Source organism: Mustela erminea, chromosome 4 (genome assembly GCF_009829155.1).
Source record: "Mustela erminea isolate mMusErm1 chromosome 4, mMusErm1.Pri, whole genome shotgun sequence".
NCBI classification, from domain to species: domain Eukaryota; kingdom Metazoa; phylum Chordata; class Mammalia; order Carnivora; family Mustelidae; genus Mustela; species Mustela erminea.
The window spans coordinates 3,505,037-3,525,842 of record NC_045617.1 but is presented as its reverse complement, the minus strand read 5'-3'; the positions used below and the strand labels follow the sequence as shown (position 1 = coordinate 3,525,842).

General features: G+C 41.4%; 1 protein-coding gene across 9 annotated transcripts in view; it reads right to left on the bottom strand.

Annotated features, from left to right (window-relative positions):
* Positions 1-20,806, bottom strand: part of PDE10A (phosphodiesterase 10A) — a 569,606-nt gene that overhangs the window by 18,608 nt on the left and 530,192 nt on the right. For all 9 annotated transcript variants that reach the window (XM_032338528.1, XM_032338527.1, XM_032338526.1 and 6 more), the window contains one exon: positions 13,644-13,816. In XM_032338528.1, coding sequence (XP_032194419.1) covers positions 13,644-13,816 — 173 coding nt within the window. The remainder of the gene's footprint in view (positions 1-13,643; positions 13,817-20,806) is intronic.

Here is a 20,806-nt window from a genome sequence, read left to right as displayed (position 1 = left end):
AGAGGTCATTAGAATAGACTCATGAACCAGACCCAACCTGACTCTAATGTTGCCTTCCCAGTTTCAATATAAAGACACACAGAGATTAGAAGTCAATGAATGAAGGTACCAGTCTGACATTACTCACAAGCAAATGAGAACAGCTATGTTGATTTCAGACAGGAAAGGCTTCAAAGTGAAGTTATCAGCAGTGAAGTGGACCATTTCATCGTAACGAAGGGGACAGTTCTCCAAGATGTAACAATCCTTAACTCGTCTGTGTCTAACAGCAGAACATCCAAATCTGTGAGGCAGAAACTGACAGAACTGCCAAGGAGAAACAGGTAAATCTACTATTCTAGCTGGAGATTTTAACACCCTTCTATTAGAAACGGGGCAGATCCAGACAGCAGAAAATCAGTGAGGACGTGTTTGAATTCAGCAAGTCCATCAAACTATTGTATATAATTGACATCTGTAGACTACTTTAACAACTGTAGAAAACACAGTCTTTTCAAGATCACACAGAACATTCACCAAGACAGAACAGGTTCCAGGCCACAAAATACACCTTAACAAATTTAAAAGAGTAGAAATCATACAGTGCGTGCTTTTTAGACAACAATGGAATTAACTAGATAGCAATAGTAGAAAAATAGCTGGGAAATCCCCCCAAATACCCAAGATTAAACAAAGAAAATACTTCCAAATAACACACAGGTCATAGAAGAAATCAAGAAAAATTTTAAAATATTTGTAACTAAATGAAAATGAAAACACAACTTGAGGGATGCAGGGAAAGTAGTATTTAGAGGGAAATTTATTAATGCTAAACATACATAATAGAAAAGAATAAAGATGTAAAATTAAAAAAAAAATCTAAGCTTCTATTTCAGGAAACTAGAAAAAGAAGAACAAATTAAATCCAAATGAAGCAGAAGAAAAGAAATGATAAGAATTACAGCAGAAATCAGTGCACTTGCAAACAGGAAATTGATAGAGGAAAAAACAACCAAATCAAATAAATAAATAATCTTTAAAAAAAAATTATTACAAAAGATGGTTCTCTGAAAATATCAATAAAAACAATAAGCCTCTCTAGGCCATCTAACTAAGAAAAAAGAGGATGCAACTAGCTGGTATCAGAAATGAGAGAGAATGTCACTACAGATCCCAAAGGCATTAAAGGGATAAGGAAGGAATAACGTGTATGAAATGGACCAATTGCTTGAATGATACAATCTGCTGAAACAAATAAAAAGAAAAAGATAATCCAAATTGGCCTATACTATTAGAGAAGTTGAACTGATAATTAACAATCTTTCAAAACAGAAAGTAGCAGGCCTGGATGGGTTCAGAAGGTGAATCCTACCAAACATTTAAGGAAGTTATATCAATTCTCTATAATATCTTTTAGCGCACAGAAGCAGAGGAAACACTTCCTAACTTATCCCATAAGGCCAGCATCACCCTGATACCAGAACTATGCAAAAACATTACAAGAAAACTACGGACTCATACTTCTCAGAGCCTAAATGCAAAAATCTTCAACAAAATATTAGTAAATCTAAGATAACACTGTATAAAAAGAATTATACATGTCTAATTATGATTGATCCAGGTATGTAAGTCAAGTTTATTACTGAAAAAATTCAATTAGTGTAACCCATCATATTAAGAGACTAAAAAGAAAAAAATCACAATATCCTGTCAGTAGATGCAGTAAAAGCATTTGACAAAATCCAAAAGCCATGCATGATAAAAGCTTTCAGTGAACTAGGCATGGGGGAACTTCCTTAACTTGATAAATATCTATTAAAAAAACCTATAGCTAACATTATACTTAATGGTGGGAAACTTAAGACTTTCCCACTAAGATCAGGAACAAGGCAAGAATGTTTCCTTTCACCACTCCTTTTCAACATTGTACTAGAAGCCCGTGCTAATGCAATAGGACAAGAAAAAGAAAGAAATGGCATACTGATTAGAAAAGAATTAAAACTCTTCACACATGGCATGACTATCAATGCAGACAGTTTGACAGAATCAATAACAATGTTTCTGGAACTAATAAATTATTACAGTAAGGTCGTGGGATACAAGGGCAGTCATTTCCTATGCACCAGCAGTGAACAAGTGAGGCTTGAAATAAGAGCATCTGGGTGGCTCAGTTGTTTAAGTGTCTGCCTTCAACTCAGGTCATGATCCCAGGGTTGTGGGATTGAGTCCCGCATCGGGATCCCTGCTTCTCCTTCTCCTCTGCCACTCCCCCTGCTTGCACTTTCCCTCTCTTTCTCTGTCAAATAAACAAATAAATTCTTAAAAAAAAAAAAAAGAAATTTGAAATAAAAAACAAATTACTATTTACATTGAGAATCCCCTCTCCCCAGAATTAAATACGTGTTTATAGGGAGAAGCGAAAGACCCAGCATAGCTGACACAATACTGAAGAAAAATGAGGTTGGAGGATTGATGCTACCTAACTTCAAGATTTACCGTAAAGCTATAGTAATCAAGATAGTGAGGCAGGTGGAGAAAGAGTAGACAAACATACCAATGTAAGAGAACAGAGCCCAAGATAGACCCACAAAAATATAGGCAAATCACCTATGACAGAGGCAAAAGCAATACAATGGAACAAAGAGAGTCTTTTCAACAAAGGGTGCTAGAACAACTGGACATCCACATGCAAAACAAACAAACCAAAAACCAAAAAACCCCGACTCTATATACAGACCTTAAACTCTTCCCCCCAAATCGATTCAAAATGGATCCTGGACCTAAAGTAAAATAGAAAACTTATAATACTCTTGCACAGGGATACCCAAGAATAATTCTCTTGAAGCTCTCCTCTACTGCTGGCATCACACTTTACAAACACTTGGTACTCAGTAAGTGTTAGCACACAGATGGAAAGGCGGATATGCCTGGAGGTACTGAATGCCTGGCCTCTGAGCACTGGGTGATGGGGAGCTCTCCCGGCTTCTGACTCTTGGGTGTGCTGCATGAGCCCCTGGGCCCTCCTCAACCCCCCATGATGCATCAACTGACTCCTGTCCTCTATGGTAGAGCTTTTCTTCTAGCTGAACCCTCCCCTCACTTCTTGGGGACTTCCTGAATGCCATCTGTCCAAGTCTTTCTGCTACAAAAAGTGCTCCAGCCTAGAAACACTGGGAGTGGAAAATGATTCAGTTCTAGGCCACATCTACAGATTCTCACCTTCCCAATAGCCCCCCGGTCTCTTCTTACCAGGACACAGTGAGTCTCATTCTCAGAATCACTTTGAGTCTGGCTAGCTGAAGGTCCCTGCTCTTCTCATTGGCACAGGCCAGCTCTGATGATGTCCTCACTGAAAAGGCAGACAACCATGGGATTTCAAGGCCTCCAAGGAATGGAACAGTAGGATGATGGCTTTTTCTGGTGAAGTTCAAAGCCTCCTACGTTGCATCTAAGCCCATGTGCCCACATGTGCCCTGCTTGAGTCAGGACACTGAGATAACCCTGTCCCACTGGCTTAGGTATTAGTTCACAGCAGCTGTGAATACAAACAGGATAGAAAGCATGCAGAGTTTCTGATCTTATGTAATGCTATTGTGAAAATGAGCTTAACTGCTTTCCAGGATGGTTGTTATGACTCTGTTAACTTCCTTTTTCCATGATACCTTGCATGAGTCACGGGTGGAGAATCCACTGTACCGAGAAGTGGAAAGGTAAGAGTCCCAGGATTTCTCTTCCCAGCAGTGAACGCCCAGTCCTCCCTGTAGGACTGTTATCCCTGATCCAAGGTTAGAACATCAGGAAACCATGACCTGGGAGATGTCTCCTTATATAATCACTCCTCATCCAAGAGGACAGGTGTCTGTGCAAATTTACCTGGGTGGGGATGAGATGGGACAAGGACGCCAAACAGGCACAGAATGGGGCTGCCTGCTACACAGGAAGGCCCAGTGAAGTGTTTAGGCCTGGCCAGGATCTTCCCTCCCCAAAGTCAAGTCTATTGGCCCTGTGGTCAGTTGGACAATTTTGATTGCAGAAGACAAAAAAATCATGTAGACCTCTATATTAGTTTGCTACGGTTGCTGTAATAAAGTACCACAAACTTGGTAGCTTACACAACAGAAACTCATTGTCTCATGGTTCTGGATGCCAGAAGTCCAAGATCAAGGTGTTGGCAAGGTCAGTTCCTACTGAGGACCATGAGGGAAGGGTCTGTCCCAGGCCTCCTTTCTTGGCTGGAAGATGGCCATCTTCTCCCTGTGTCTTCACATGGTCTTCTGCCTGTCATGTCTGTATCTAAATTTCTTCTTCTAAAGATATCAGTTATACAGGATTAGGACCCACCCATATGGTCTCATGTTATATAATTAGTCCTTCAAGTCTATCTCTCCAAATACTGTCACATTCTGGGAATCAGAATTTCAACACAGGAACTTTTTAGGGGACACAATTCAGCCATAACAGTTCCTAGAACACAATTTTATTTTGAGGATATTCACGGCCCAGACTAAGCTGGGCCAGTGATGTGGCTGTTCTTTCCCCAGTCTCTCTCCACAACCTTTCCACTCCCTCAGATGAAATCAAGCACCCTTTGCATCCTTATCAAACTTGGCACCACTATAATTAAATCATGTACCATGAAGTTATTTCATTGATGTGTCAATCTCTCCATTAGCCTGGAATCACTGGGCGAGAGCAGGGCAAGTGGCTGTCTTGTTCTTTGCTCAAATCCAACACTTGGCCCAGGCTTGGCATGTTAACAATCCATAGTCGTGGAACCGAGGTCTCTCTGAGCTTCTGCTCACTTCTCTCACCCCTCCGGCCAATCCCCCAGGAGCCTCTGCTCCCACATGCTGACATTTCAGAGAGGCATTTCATACACTGAACTTCACTTCATACCAACTGTATTAACTTTTAACCTCCTTTAAGGCCATTCACATTTTTACTTAAAATTTAAAAGGTAAATCTTTCATGTATTTTTACTTTGTCCTATTATTGAGTTGTTAAGTGTTAGAGAAGTCCTAAATATGGAGACTATTTTTCTCACATTGTGTGGCTTTTCACTTCCTTGAAGGTTGTTTTGAAGATTTTAAGTTCCTAATGTGATGAAGTCCAATCCATTATTTGTTCATTTGGAGATTAGTGCTTTCCTTTTCTTTCTTCCAGCTTCACTAAGATTGACCATTAAGAGTTGTATATATTTAGGCTGTACAATGTGATGACTTGATACATGTATACACTGTGAAATGACTTCAAAGTAACACATCCATCAGCTCATATAGTCATTTTTGCATGTGTGTATGATGAGAACTTAAGATCTATGCTCTTAGTAAACTTCAAGTATAATATACAGTATTATTAACTATAATTGCCATGCTAGACCTTAGATCCCCAGACCCTATTCATCTTACAATGGAAAGCATGTAGCCTCTGACCAACATCTCTGAAGGTTAGTGCTTTCTGTGTGCTATGAAATCTTTGCCTACCGAAGATCATAAGACTGTCTCCTATGTTTTATTCTAGAAATTCTTATAATTTTAACTTTAACACTTAAGTCTATCATCCAACTGAAACCTCAGTAATTCAAGAGCCATGTGTTGAAAAGACTATCCATTTCTCCATTGAATTTCTTGACACCTTGGTTGAAAACCAATAGGCTATACAGTGTGTCTTCCATATTCTGTTCCACCAATTTATCTGTCTACCCGAACACCAATACACACTATCTTGAATACTGGTACTTTATAGCAAACCTCGAAATCAGGTAGTGTTAAGTTCTCTAATTGTGGCTTTTGCTTTGACAAAGCTGTTTTGACTATTTTATTTTTCAATATTTTATTTTATTTTTTGAGAGAGAGAGTGCACATGAGCATGCACACAAGCAGGGGGAGCAGCAGTGAGGGAGGGAGAAGCAGGCTCCCTGAAGAGCCAGGAGACCAATGCCAGGCTTGATCCTGGAACCCTGAGATCATGACCCTAGCTGAAGGCTGATACCCAACTGGCTGAGGCACCCAGGTGCTCCTTGTTTTGTCTATTTTAGATCTTTTGTATTTCTTCATAAATCTGAGGTTAGCTTGTCAATGTCTACAAAAAACCCTGGTAGGGTTTCAATAGGAATTACAAAATTACATTTTTGGAGGAATATTTGCAGAGAATCGGTATCTTAGTAACAGCGATTTTTGCAACTCATAATCATGACCTATCACTCTACTCATACAGTGCTCTCTCAGAAATGTTCTATATTTTTAGTACAGAGACTTATATATCATGTTAAATCTATTCAAGTGTGTCATTTAAAAAATGACACAGCAAGTGAAATTGCTTTATTAACTTTAATTTCCAATTGACAGTTATTCGTGTCTGAAAATAAATGATTTTTTTTAAAAATGTTGATCACGTATCGTGTAAACTTGCACTTACTAAGTCTAGCAGACTTTTTGGAGATTCCTGAGGACTTTTTTTAGTATATGGCATGTGATTTAAAAATAAGGACAGATTTACTTTTTCCTTTCAACTCTTAGGCCTTTTATTCCTTTCTCAATGTTTGTTTGTTTGTTTCTTTTTTTTTTTTTAATTTTAAATGTATTTATTTGACAGAGAGAGATAGTGAGAGAGAGAACACAAGCAGAGGGAGAGGGAGAAGCAGGTCTCCCACTGAGCAGGCAGCCCGATTTGGGGCTTGATCCCAGAACACTGGGATCATGACCTGAGCCGAAGACAGACACTTAACGACTGAACCATGCAGGTGCCCCATTGTGTCTTGATGTGATGCACTGGCTAGGGCTTCCAGATCAAAGTAGACTAGAAGTGGTCACCGCAGGCATCCTTCATTCGCTTCTAGACTTGGAGAATCCTTAATATATCCCCTGTCATCACAGTGGCTATAGTGTTTTCAAAGATTTTCTTTAAAAAATTGGGGAAGCCTTGTATCCCTAGTTTGCTCAGCTATTTCCCCCCATCAATAGGAATTTCTGTCAAAAACTTTTTCTGCATCTTTTGAAATGATCACATAGTGTTTCTTCTTTATTTTTTAAAAAAAAAGATCTATCTATTTATTTATTTATTTGACAGACAGAGATCACAAGTTGGCAGAGAGAGAGAGAGGGGAAAGCAGGCTCCCCGCTGAGCAGAGAGCCCGATGTGGGGCTCGATCCCAGGACCCTAGGACCATGACTGAGCTGAAGGCAGAGGCTTTAACCCACTGAGGCACCCAGGCGCCACTTCTTCTTTCTTTATTGTATTCCTAGGAATTATATTAATTAGCAAATGCTATTCTTGAGATAAAATCCACTTGTTATGCTTCATTATTTTTTTAATATGTGGCTGAATTTGTTATACTTTGTTATAATTTTGCATCTATGTCTATGAGGAATATTGACTGATCTTTAATTTACTACTCTTGTGATATGGCTGTCAGATGCTGGTATCAGGATTATGCAGGCTTCATAAAATAAGGTGGTAAGTGGTTCTTATTTCCATTTTCAGAAACATTTTGTATCAGATTGATATTATTTCTTCTATAAATGTTTGACAGAATTCACAAGTGAAACCATGAGAGAGCCACAGGGATGATGGCTCCCAAAATCACATTCCTGTTTCCCTCAAATCCTTTGTGGCCCAAGGACCAAGGTCAAAACAGAAACAGAACCATCCTAAAAATGCTTAAATACACATATTTCATACGTCTAGGGCAATCCATGGGAAATTTAACTGGCCATCAGAATAAAGGTCAGTTGTTTGTAGAGAAAGATAACAGAATCCAAAAAGATGACAGAACGTATTATCCACAATGTAATATAGAAATAAAGAAGCAGAAAAATGTATTCCATGATTCAGAGAAAAAATAGTCAACTAAACAGATGCATAGAAAACTCAGATGCTGAAATGTGGACAAGAAATTTTAAATCCCTGATGTGTCAAAGAATCTTCAGAAAAAAACATGTATTGTAATATCAAGAGTGAACTGATAAGAATGTTAAGACAGTTATAAAAATGAACCAAAAATAAATCTTAGAACTGAAAAACACATTACATAAAATAAAGACACCACTGGATGGAGTTAACGACAGGCTGGGAAGAATCTGGAGTTAAAGACACAGTGCAGCCAACTACCAAAACAAAGGCAGAGGGAAGAAAAAGACTGAAAAAATAATAGAGTTTTCACAGCCTAAGAAATAATCAATGATCTATCCCACGTATAACTGGAGCTACTGAAGCTAAGTGACAAATAAGAAAGAAAAAATATTTGAAGAAAAATAATGGTGGAAAACTTTCTACACTTCACTGAAATCAGCAGCCCATAGTCCCAGAAACCTCCGAGGAAGGACCTCAAGCAGGACCAAGAGCCAGAAGACCAGACTTTATAGACCAGGTGCTAGAAACCAAAGATACAGAGAGAATCTTCAGAGCAGCCAGAATAAAAAGACATTTATATGTAGCATAACAACAGGAATGGCCACTGACTTAAAAGATGAAGGTAAAAACCGGACACTTTCAAAAGAATATCTGCCAACTTAGAATCGCAAATCCAGCAAAAACATCTGAAGAGTGAAACCAAAATAAAATGGCTGGAAGAAACTGCTGTCATCACACTTTTAAGACATGTTGAAGTTCTTTGGACTAGAATAAGATGATACCACATAGAAATCTGGAACTTCAGTTCCAGTAAGTGTGAAGCTTTGGAAATGGTATATGTGTGAGAAAATATGACAGGTTAGTTTTCTTTTAATAAAAAAATTCTTCAGTTGACTATTCAGTTTTAAATATTAGCCATCTATGTGGGATACAGAACAAAGGTATCAGTATCATACTTAACGAGGGCAGAGCAGACAAAAAGGGGCATAAATGGATTATTTTTAAAGTTTTATGTTGTATGGAAATGGAATGATATTAATTTAAAACAACTGTTAAAAATGAAGACTGTAAACTCAAGAGTAACCACCTAAAATATAAAGAGACACAACAACGAAAGGCAGTAGAAGTGCTGAAGGAAACACTGAGCTGACACAGAGGAAGGAAGGAAAGGAGAGACAGAGAACGGGGCTCAAGAGACCACAAGTAAGATAATCAATCAGCAATCACGTATAGTAACATTAAATGCAAGAAGAATGAATAGTCCGTCAGGAAATCAGTGACTTGAGGTCTCAAGCAGCGCTGGGACGGAGACCCGTACTACATGCGAAGACACAGACGGGGCCCACTAAAGGAGAAGAGTCAACGGGACAGGAGCGTAAGGAAGCCGGTGGGCTATTAACAGGAAACTTTAAAGCAAGACGCATTACAGACAAAAAAAGAGAATTAATTTCACATGGATAAGATGGTAAGTCATGGAGAGAACATAACAAATCGAAATGTGTAAGCACCGAATAAAGTTTCTAAACACATAAAGAAAAATGGAGAAGTATGTAGAAATTCATAACTTTATTTATACTGGAAGCTGTATTTCCAGTTAAAAACGGGGAAAAATACATTTACAAGTGATTAAAATCTGTAAAACGACCCTATGACTTTACCAAGAAAGTGATAGGACCTGTGTAGACAGACAGTAAAATGTTGCCAACGTCTTTGAAGACCGTACGCTTCCATTTTCAAGTGAAGAAGGAGCGTAGCCACCATCAAAGTGCTACGTGGCTGTTAACTGACAGCAGAATATGTTTGTCTTTTTAAGTGTTCGTGACGAGGGGGAGAAAAGTCATGATGTCTACAGCTTACATTCAAGGTGGACATTGAAAAAAGAAAGAAACGTATGGTAAGATGCTAACAATTGCTGAATGCATGTAGTGGTATAAGTAGTACATCTCAATATAATCAATACTCTTTTTTTTCGCAAGTTTGAAAAATTATAATAAAAATATTTAAAAATGCATTTATTAAGTAACAATTTCCATAAAATGTGTAGAAGGTAAATGAAAGAGGAAGATATCTTAGCAGGTAGGTATGATAAATTTCAACACAGTTACAGTAATCAAAAACAGTATGCACACAGTTGAGGATTAGTTAATTAGCATTTAAGTGGCTTAAGGAATCCAAACAATTATTTAATTTCTATAAAAACTTCAAGCAGTAGAAAAAATGGGTTATTAATTAAATGGCATTGATTTAACCCACCAGGAATAAATAAAAGACATAAATCCAGAAGAACTAAGCTCTAACTATGAAAATCAAAACTATAAAAATGCTGCTGCCCCTCAGAATAATTTGTTACTTAAACTGTAAGCCCTGGAGGATTTTACTAGTTACCAAGCACATTTAGATACGGCCTTAAGAAACACATATACTGGCAACAGGTCTTTGGGGAGAAGGACGATGTACGACCGTGAAGCCGGGCAGCTGGGGATGCCCGGCTCGCTCAGGGCGGAAGGCTGCCCCTCACACAAGCCCGGCCGGCCCAGGACCAAACGCCGCCTGCTCCAGGGAAGCGGAGCCCCGGGAACGCCGGGTTGGCTCAGGGTGGAACGAAACCCGCCTGCTTCCCTTTTCCCTTCTCGCGCGCGTTGTTAGTTAGATGAGTCCTACGGATGTGCCCGATGAACTAGAAACTTGATCCTCCTTCTTGCTTGTCGCAAGACATGTGACTAACCGGGAAACCAGATTTGATAAAAACAAATGAGAGATTTGAACTCAGGAAATTAAATTTCTTCACAGTCCAAGGAAAATCTGAATAAAGTTTTTGGAAGTCGCCTGAAGAAAATATTTGTAACATATAACAGAGAAACTTTTAGTACCCTTAATAAAATATATAATGCAAACTGATTCATAAAAAAAGTAAACAATTCAACAAAAAATACTCAAAAGCTCTCAACAGACACACACATAGAAGCGGGAACGATAAACAGCCAAGAAGCACGAAGCAATCTGTAGCGCAGGGAGCTCCCGGGAAATGCCACATTCAGTGAGCAACGATTTCCACCCCCGTGTTCGGAGGACTGTGAACTTCCACAACCCTTCTAGAAAATTTACTATGCTTATATGTTAATAAATTTCTAGCATCACACACTACACAGAACATATTCTTAGAGGACCAGCAGGTAAGACTAAATAAGTAAGTTCACTGCAGATTTATTTATACTGTGGAATTCTAGAAATATCTTACCATCAGGGAAGGGTTTAACAAGCTTTTATATAGTATGGGGTATATAGTATTCCATACAAGATGTTATATAACCCTTAGAAAAAAAGGAATGCATCTGGTATAATCACATTTTTATTAAAAAAAGAGGACAGTATATTTGTGTGTATATATATATATTATGTACACACACACAGATACCCCCCCAACACAGAACTTTGAATAAACACTGCAAAGTGCATGGGATGATATTATACCCAACAGATTGCGGGCATGGAGTGCAGCATAACAGAATATTCTTCTTATGTATACTTCTGCACTCTTTGAATTAAGACAAACATGCATTACCTTTAAAATTATTAACTGTTATTATTATAGCATACACCGCTAACACACACACACACACCCATTAAGCACCAAATATATTATTTGTAATTATTCTTAAATTCTCTATTTTAAAATAATTATTATTATAATCATTTTGCTTAAAAAAATATGTAAGAGATTTGATACTAATTACATGACTCTTACTTATAACCTTGGAAAAAAAAAAAATGGGCACCTGGGTGGCTCAGTGGGGTAAACCTCTGCCTTCAGCTCAGGTCACAATCCCAGGATCCTGGGATGGAGCCCCGCATCGGGCTCTCTGCTCAGCGGGGAGCCTGCTTCCCCCTGCCCTCTGCCTGCCTCTCTGCCTGCTTGTGATCTCTCTCTCTCTCTGGCAAATAAATAAATAAAATCTTAAAAAAAAAAAAAAAAGAAGTACGTACATGGGTTTCAGCAAGCCAAAGGCTACATTCATCCAGGGTATATTTTCCCAATCTTATAGCTGCCATAATAAAGAGAACTGTGGACAAGAACACCACAAAACCCGTTGCAGTCAGAAACACACGATGGTTGTAAGTCAGGAGCATCCCTTGGGCTGTAGGCGGAGGAAGATGTGTGGGAAGAACCTCTGCGGACCCTCATGACGCTGACCCCTTCCATGACCCTGGGAGGCCCTGGCACTGTGTGCAGACTGCCCTAGGTAAAAATAAGGTATCTCTGCTTTCCTTAAACAGGGTTCCCAAAATTGTGTAAATTTCAGACTCTGCAAAATCTGGACCAGCCCATGTTTTGATGTAAAATAATCACACAAAATGGTAATTTAACCAAAGGAATGGATATCATTGTATTATATGGATGTAATATTCCTGAAGAGGCAAACTTTATTACATATCTATAGTCACTTGTAAATCTAAGGTTTTATGTATGTGTTACCTCAGTGGATTGCTTCTAAAAACTTTAAAACAGACTCTCTTAAAGAAAAATGTTACGATCAGTACTTAATGGATCACGGAGGAAGAATGCAAAGCGCCCAAACAAGAGACTATGAACCCAAGTTCAGCGAGACTAGAAGAGACCAGCAAACGAACGTCCACAAATCTCCACGTAAAGATGCCATCACTTAAGATGAACTTGGTCAGACGTGGGCCCAGTAAAGGGAAAGTCCTAGTGCCCAGTCCTAGCTGGTGGTCACACCTACCGACTGACAAGCAGAGCAGGCAAGTTAGCCAGCGGACTGAGAAGGAACACGTAGACGGTAGACAGCTTCACAGTGAACACACCAAAACAGTCCTGAGTTCGTTAGGCACCACATGCCGGCGCAGGAAAGACAAACCAGGTGAATTTAGCCTGATCCACTGGAATGTTGTAAGTAATCTAATTCTCCGTGTTCTGACGCCATGCCCACGAAGCCAACTTTTGACTGTCACTTGTTTTCCTAAATGATCTGACCACACTGAATGCCAATTTTCCGATGCTTGTAACTAGAACATATGTTTGTGGATGAATAAAATGGAATTCCAATTTTATAAATCAATCACATTAGCTTGGTCAATAAGATCCAGATTCTGAAAAATGAATCCATTTTTATTTGCTTTTGAGTCCTTGAAGCTAATGACCAAAGCCCGGACCGAACTGAATTGAGTTCAGGGAGAGGCCTGACCTCTCCTATAAAGTGACCTCTCTTTAAAAGTACCCATTCCTGGGGCACCTGAGGGACTCAGATGGTTAAGAGTCTATACCTTCAGCTCCGTAAAATGACTTCTCTTTAAAGAGTACCCATTCCTGGGGCACCTGAGGGGCTCAGATGGTTAAGAGTCTACATTCAGCTCAGGTCATGATCTCCAGGTCCCAAGATCGAGCCCCATGTCAGGCTCCCTGCTCAGCAGGAAGCCTGCTTCTCCCTCTCCCTCTGCCTGCTGCTCTGTTGTGTGTGTGTGTGTACGTGTGTGTGTGTGTGTGTATGTGTCTCTCTCTCTCTCTCTCAAATGAATAAATAAAATCTTAAAAAAAAAGTACCCATTCCCGTATGAGCAGTTTAAATTGCAATTCATATTTTAATATATCCCCACAATTCAGTCTCCGTAATTTTGTCAAATAAAGAAATATGCAAAATGAATATAAAATGCATGTAAAACGAAAAGAAAACACATAAATATTTTTACATTCCTTCTTCCAAATATAAATTTATGCTAAACTACATTTCTGTTTTTAAGTATACATTTATTCCAGATAATACTTCCTAGGCTTCTAAACTTTTAAAAAGGATCTTTACCTATGTGATTGATTATTAAGGTTTAGCGATCCGGTCTGGTACATCTCTTCCAACTGTTTCCTGTTTCCAAAGTACAGAGCAAGGTCTGTGGCAATGATGGCTTTGCGGATGATCTCAAGCACCTGTTCATATTCACTGGAGCTCAGGGTGGAGAAGATATTGTGCCCTTCCAACTACGGAAAAAACACAAATAAACACCACCAATAACAAGCACAGGCTCTAATCTTCCGACATTTGCAGGTACTCAAACAATACAGTCAATGGCATCTGGCCCACCAGTGACAGGTTTGGGGGACACAGAAGAAGAGTTTGCAGTGATTAATAGAAATCAACGTGGCAGTTTCTCTTTAAGCTTCGACAGTGAAGCTTCCCTTCACGGATCGTCTGCCACGGCAACGTCACTTGCTGCCACAGAATCCCAGTTACTGAAGAATGCAGCTAGCATTTGGGTATTTCCAGGAAGCAATTCAAGAACTAGAAAGTGTTAAAATATTTAAGGCATTTCTTTTTAAACCAATTTAAAACTTTGGCCATTTTCATATGAGACTAGAAATCAATGGATTAAGAAAATTATGGATATCTTTGTCCACGTCAGCAAGTCGAATGAAGAATAAACTGCTTTCTCCAGATCACAGAAGAAAACGTCCCACGACCTCAAAATAAAGCTTTGTTAGGCATGTTAAAATTTCTCCCCACAGGTAACCACCCTTTTCCATAAAACACAAGTCGCTGAGGCGCAAACACTCTGGGGCCGCCTTCTCTTCTGCTGTCGTCACGGGAGGGGGCAGCAGACCATCACCCGGACAAGACAGAGCACGGGGCATTTGGACTCTGTCTCTTCACAATTATTCTTTCGCACATGAATCTGTTAAGAACTTTTCACAGTTACTGAGACTCTCAAGTCTTTATTTGCAACTGAGATAAACATGGGTTGTTTTGGTTTAAACAAAAAAGACTGGGGGCGCCTGGGTGGCTCAGTGGGTTAAGCTGCTGCCTTCGGCTCAGGTCATGATCTCAGGGTCCTTAGGATCAAGTCCCACATCGGGCTCTCTGCTCAGCAGGGGGCCTGCTTCCCTTCCTCTCTCTCTGTGATCTCTTCCCTTTCTCTCTCCTACTGTGATCTTAAACAAAAAAGACTGAAATAATAAAGAGGCACTCTATTTGTGGCTCTTCAATTACTGTAAAATTATTCATTATTATAATGTCAGCATAGGCGTACTCTAATTGATTTTCACTTGCTCTAATTTATACTTATTGACTGACAAAATGCATTAAAAACTTGAAATTATTAAAAAATCAGACATCTCCCTAGGACACTGCCTCCTTCCTATTACTCTGAAAAGGTAGTTCATGTGCCATTTTCAATCATCAGAATCTTTATTACCCACACTTAAGGTTTTATAAATATTTATGTTATCCTATGATAAATACAGCAAATGCCGTTGGTTCTAGTTGGTTATTTTCCTGACAGTAATAATAGGAAGGCCTTACGTTTGTAGGATGCTCTAGATTGACAAAACATTTTCAAACACGATTTCACTTTCAAATTAAAAAATTTAAATAACTCTTTGATGTCTAACTGAAATGAAGTTATTTGCTGAAGCATCAACAATATTTTTCCTTGAAGAGCAGCTGCAGTGCTTACAGAAACTGGTCATTTTTAGTAACGTAATCTCATCAGAAGGAGCTTTCGCCGCGACGTCGGGGGCCAGAGGGTAGACGTGATGACAGACTTAAGCTCAACACACGGAAGCAGCCCTGACGCTCAGCAACCCTGGGGACAGAATGGGGACGACGCAGAATGCGCTGTGCATGGAGGGTTCAGGCACAGGCCGGTTCGTAACTGAGGGGACAAGGGAGGGGTCTCAAGCTCTGGGGAGGTGGCTGAGATCAACTCTCCAAAATTTTAGTGCAGGAAGAGAAAAGAAAATAACTTTTTTCTTCTGACTCCTGCTATGTCATCTGCTTTGCTTGCATTTGATCCTAACTCAAGTAATGCGGCAGTCTCTGTTTCAATGCTCAACGCCTCGTCACCTGCGTTCCCAAATCATGAATGCGTTTCACACAGGCAGGTCTGGTGGGTGCTCCCGCACACATTGGCTCCGGGCGGGTTGTCTGAAGAGCAATCACATGTGATACATGTTTTTATGCTTTATTCTATCACTAATAAACCAGTAAATTACAGTGTGTAAAATATTCTATCATACTGTTGAAAAAATTTTAAAATCTCTCTAAATAGGAACTTCTTGGCCTGGGTTCTAGAATTCTCTCCGGGACCACAGAGTTCTAAACTCACTGCATCTGTCTATCTATCTACCTATCGACCATCTATCATCCGTCTATAACTATGTGTTGAGTGTGTCACCCATAAGCACATCACTTTATCAGATGCTCACAAGTCTCCATGCTCTGTGGCAAATGGAGACCCATGTTAAAGGATCTGTATATGGTGTTGGTCACTTTGGATTTACTCTTTCTTTTATTACTTTTCTTTTTAAAAAATTTTAATTTAAATTCTAGTCAGTCAACATACAGTGCAGCACTGACTTCAGGTACTTTTCAATATTAAAGGCCACAAGGCAGACTTCAGCAGAGAACCTTCAGAAAAGAAGGTCACACCAGGTGCCTTCTCCTGCCTCCCACGATACTCTGCAAGGGCAAAGGCAGCAAAAGAGCACACGAACTGTTGTGCTCAAGGGCATCAAGTGCGTGTCTTTCAGCTCCTACCAGAGGAAAATAAGGGAGATATAGCAACCAACCACAGCAGAGAAACAGCTTAAAATCTTTAAAAATCTCCAATTTCACATTACGGAAACCTCATATTATAAGACTTTTATATACCAACTGGTGAGTTTATCATAGTTCATGTCCCAGGTCATAGTACTTGAAGTTTGTTATGTCAAGGCAGGTCATCCCATTCTGTATCAATCAGGCATAAACTAACCCGAATTTTACATGAGGAAACATTCCTAAAATCGAAAGACGGGTGACCTGCATACAGTCCTCAGAACCGTGAAAGTGTCTGTGGGCTCTGCTGCAGGCTCTAAGCGGCTGAGGTCTGGGAGCTACTGGAGAACACACGTGACGCTGGGATCAGCCCCATGCTGGGTGCCCCCAGCGCCCCATTCCCTGGGTGGGTGGTCTGTAGGGCCCTCCAGCTCTTAGACAAGGCAAGCCCATGGATTCTCAGCTGGCCACTGCACTGCTGGAGCACATCTGCCTGCATCTTGCCCATCGCGAGATGAAGAACGTGTGTCTTTACTGATCTGGCAGCTACTTAGTGTGAATGTTTCACTTTGCGTAAGGATGTTCGGAGGACGGTAGCTACTCTGCGCACGGCCCCAACAACGGGAGTGCCCGGGGAGGGTCCATGGCTTAGAGGGGAGAGTGTAAAAGTGCATGACGGAACGCATGCAGCGGTCCGAGCTCAGTGAAGTGCTCCAGAAGAGCATGGGCAGGGCCATGGATTCTGCAGGACAAGGAGAGGCCACAAGAGACCACGTGGGCTCAGTGGGAGCCACAGCATTTCAGTACAGCTCAAGCACATCGCCCCGTGGAGAAATGGTGACGCGGTGAGAGAGCTCATAGGCCTGGTGTCAGAACTGGAATGGTCACTGGAAGGTAACGAGGGGCGGTCACTCCAGCAACAACGTAACATGGGCCGCAGGGAGGTTAGGACTGAAGCAGAAGGACACACTGCCCACCTTTCCTTAGCAAACTTTAAAAATATTATTATTAATCATAAATAATTCTTTCCAAAGCCCCATGCTGCTCAGCTCTATGAAAGAGATACGTAAGGAAAGGCCTTTGGAGCCCGGATTCCAACAGCTGCATGCCGACCAGCCTGAGCTCACCCGGGGGGGGTAAGTCACCCACAGGAAGCCACAGGCGTGGGCCAAATTATGCAGGGGACCTGAGGTAACTGTAGTCAATCGCATCGAGCATTCACAGCAGCAATGGCGTGGTACTTATTCGGATACTTTATCGCCTGCTGCATCCAACCACAGGCTAGGAAGCACAGTGGTACTGTAATTAAGAACTAAGGGTTTGGGGTCAAAGAATTCTAGTTTTTAGTCCTGTTCAGTCACTTACTAACTGTATGACAATGGACAAGGTACTTAATCTCTTTGATGCACATCATCTTATTGTACAATGGAAATAAACTGATACCTACCTCACAGAACGTTATAAAAACCAATGTGTTAATATGTGCAAAATTCTTATGTTTCTCATTTATAGTAAGTATTAAGTCAAAAGTACTACGATATTTATAATGAGTAGCTAATAAGTGATGAAGTGATTACTATGATGATGGTTGGGACGAGGAAGACAAAATTCACCAGAATGACTTCTGCAGCCAGAGCTAAAGGACAGAAAGGAAAATCGAACAAATAACACACATACGCCCAAGGAGAAACATGTAGTTAAAGATCACCTCTATCCCTTCAGAACACATCTGCAGAAAGGACAGGTTCAAGCTAGCCTCTGTGTGACACATTGTAGCTTATTAGTAAAGGCAGTGTTGGACAGAAATTACAATGTAACGACGTACAGTAACTCCTACTTCGTGCAGACAGGCGGGAACAGTGGCTTGTCAGCAGCTCTAAGAAGTAATGAAAATTTCACAGGATCCCAAAATGCTGGTATAAAGACAATTCTCTTACCATCGAAACATATTTCAAAAGTACCAGACAATTCAAGATTGATGGAATATTGAGAAAATTTTCTTAATAACAAGAAAGATTATTCTTAATTGGTCTGTTTTTGTAAATTGTGACTTGCGAGTACTTCACATGGGATAGTCACAGAAGGCTGAACACAGAAAAAGGGTGGCTGCGATATTCAGAGCACTTGGTGACATCTCACGAGGCAAGAGAATGAGTGGATTTAATATTCCAACAGCAACGGTTCTACCACAACTACTGAAACATGCGGGTCAGCAAACAAAACTCGCGTGCCTTCCTGAATGTGACTGTCCACACAAAATCGTCTCCTTACTTGAAGGCATTCAGTTTTTGTTTCAGTACCAACCCACGCTTTGTCCTGAGGAGACTGACTGACACCCTCTCCCTTGAATAAGGGAGCTTTCTATCTCTGACTTGCACTCACTGTTTTGTGTCCCCTGAACTCTCTTACACCCATAATTCATACCTCCTTGTGACCACTGCCGTCCACGTCAGGAGGCCCAGTGATGGGTGGGCAGAGACAGGGACCAGTGACCTGCAGTGACTGTCCTCACTGGGCTAATAATTCAGAGTAGTGACAAGCTAAGCTTGCCAACAGAAAATTTCAATACGATGTGGAAAAACTATGATATGCGTCTGCTTGCCGGCTCAGAGGCCATGTAAAGCGGCACATGGCTGTGCTCCAACCGTGTTGGGAAGTCATGAAATAATTCTACTGGAGGTGGTAATACCCAAGCTGAGCCTTGGAGATAAGAAGTTGCCTCAAAAAGACAGTGAAGAATTACAAGTGAGGATGACTCAGGCAATGACGCAGAAGTAAGAAACAGTCTGCAACTGAGAAGTACAGTAAATACTGTGCTCCTAGGCCACCCATGGGCCATTCACTAAAAGCCTGAATATCAGTCTAGAAATGGAATTTATTGGGGCGCCTGGGTGGCTCAGTCGGTTAAGCATCTGCCTTCAGTTCAGGTCATGATCCCAGGGTTCTGGGATTGAGCCCCACATCGGGCTCCCTGCTCAGTGGGGAGTCTGCTCCTCCCTCTGCTCATGTTCTCTTTCCCGAATAAATAAATAAAATCTTTTAAAAATCGAATTTATTCTTGACCCCCAGGACCCACTGATGACTTTTAAACAGGAGAATAACATGGTCAGATGTGTCTGGAAGACGGATGTGAGAGAGGCAAGCTTGGAGAAATGGTGGTCGGCGAGGGAATAAAGGTAGATGACAGGCGACGAAGGCTGAATGCGGGGTGTCACAGAAGCAAGGTCACTGGCGGACGTGCAGGAGGCTGCAGGCGTCTGAAAGGCCGGCTCAGCAGGGGGTGGGAGCCCCCGCTGTCTGGAACACCAAGGGCCCCGATCACCACGAAACCAGTCCTGATGGCCCGATGCTAAGAGGTAATGGGCTGCTCAGCAAAAGCGAGAACACTGCGCTGACTTCATCCACAACTCAACCTCCTCCACGGCCCACGCAGAAGGGACGGCCCACGGCGTCTCTCTCACTGAGACAAGAGTGAAGGAAAGCCAGGACCAAATACACACGCCTCCTTCCTTCCTGATGATGTGTTTGTGGGTTAGACTGATACTAGCTTCTGAGATGTATTTTCTGTTCTGTCTGTTTATTGATGCGGTTGTGGTCAGCCAGGGGTGCGACAACGCTCCCTCTGGTTGCCCAGCGTATCCAGTAAGTAACAGTAGCAGCCACACTCTGTCTGCACTGGGGTTAACAAAACTGATCAATTCTCTCTCTCTCTTTCTCACACACACACACACACGCACAGCCTGGGGAAGGCCTGATGGGGAGGCGTCTCCAACCATATACACCAAGCCATTCATCTTCCATTGGGTCGTGTTGCCAGAGGAAGGACAGCTCCAGTCCGCAACCCGTGGCAGCCACGGTGACAAAGATCTGCAGAGATCGGGGAGCAACAGACCAGATCCTTCCTGACAGTGAACAATGCAGGCGAACAGCTCTCAGAGGCATCCCGGTGCTGTAACAATACTCATTTTAGTGACTGGAAGTTGGAATTTTTACTATTACTCTAGACTATCACCTTACATTGGTCAAGTCTGGAGTTGTCTCTTCCCCCCCAAAGATTTTATCTATTTATTTGACAGAGACAGAGACAGCAAGAGAGAGAACACAGGCAGGGGGAGTGGAAGAGAAGGCGGCTTCCCACTGAAGGGAGCCCAGGACCTTGGGATCACGACCTGAGCCAAAGGCAGACACCCAACAACTAAGCCACCCAGGTGCCCCTAGAGTTGTCTTGTTAAAAGCTAAAATGGACGGGCCTTGACACCTGGATGTGGGGTGGGGAACAATGACTCTAAGGTCATGCCCCCGTGACGGCTGGGAGATGGAGGCCACCCCAGAGGAAATGAATGATAATAAGCAAGTTCTGGTCACACTGAGCGCGGAGTTCAGGTGTTTGGGAACAGAAGACCCCTGTGCCCTAGGCTGAGACACAGGTGTGAGAG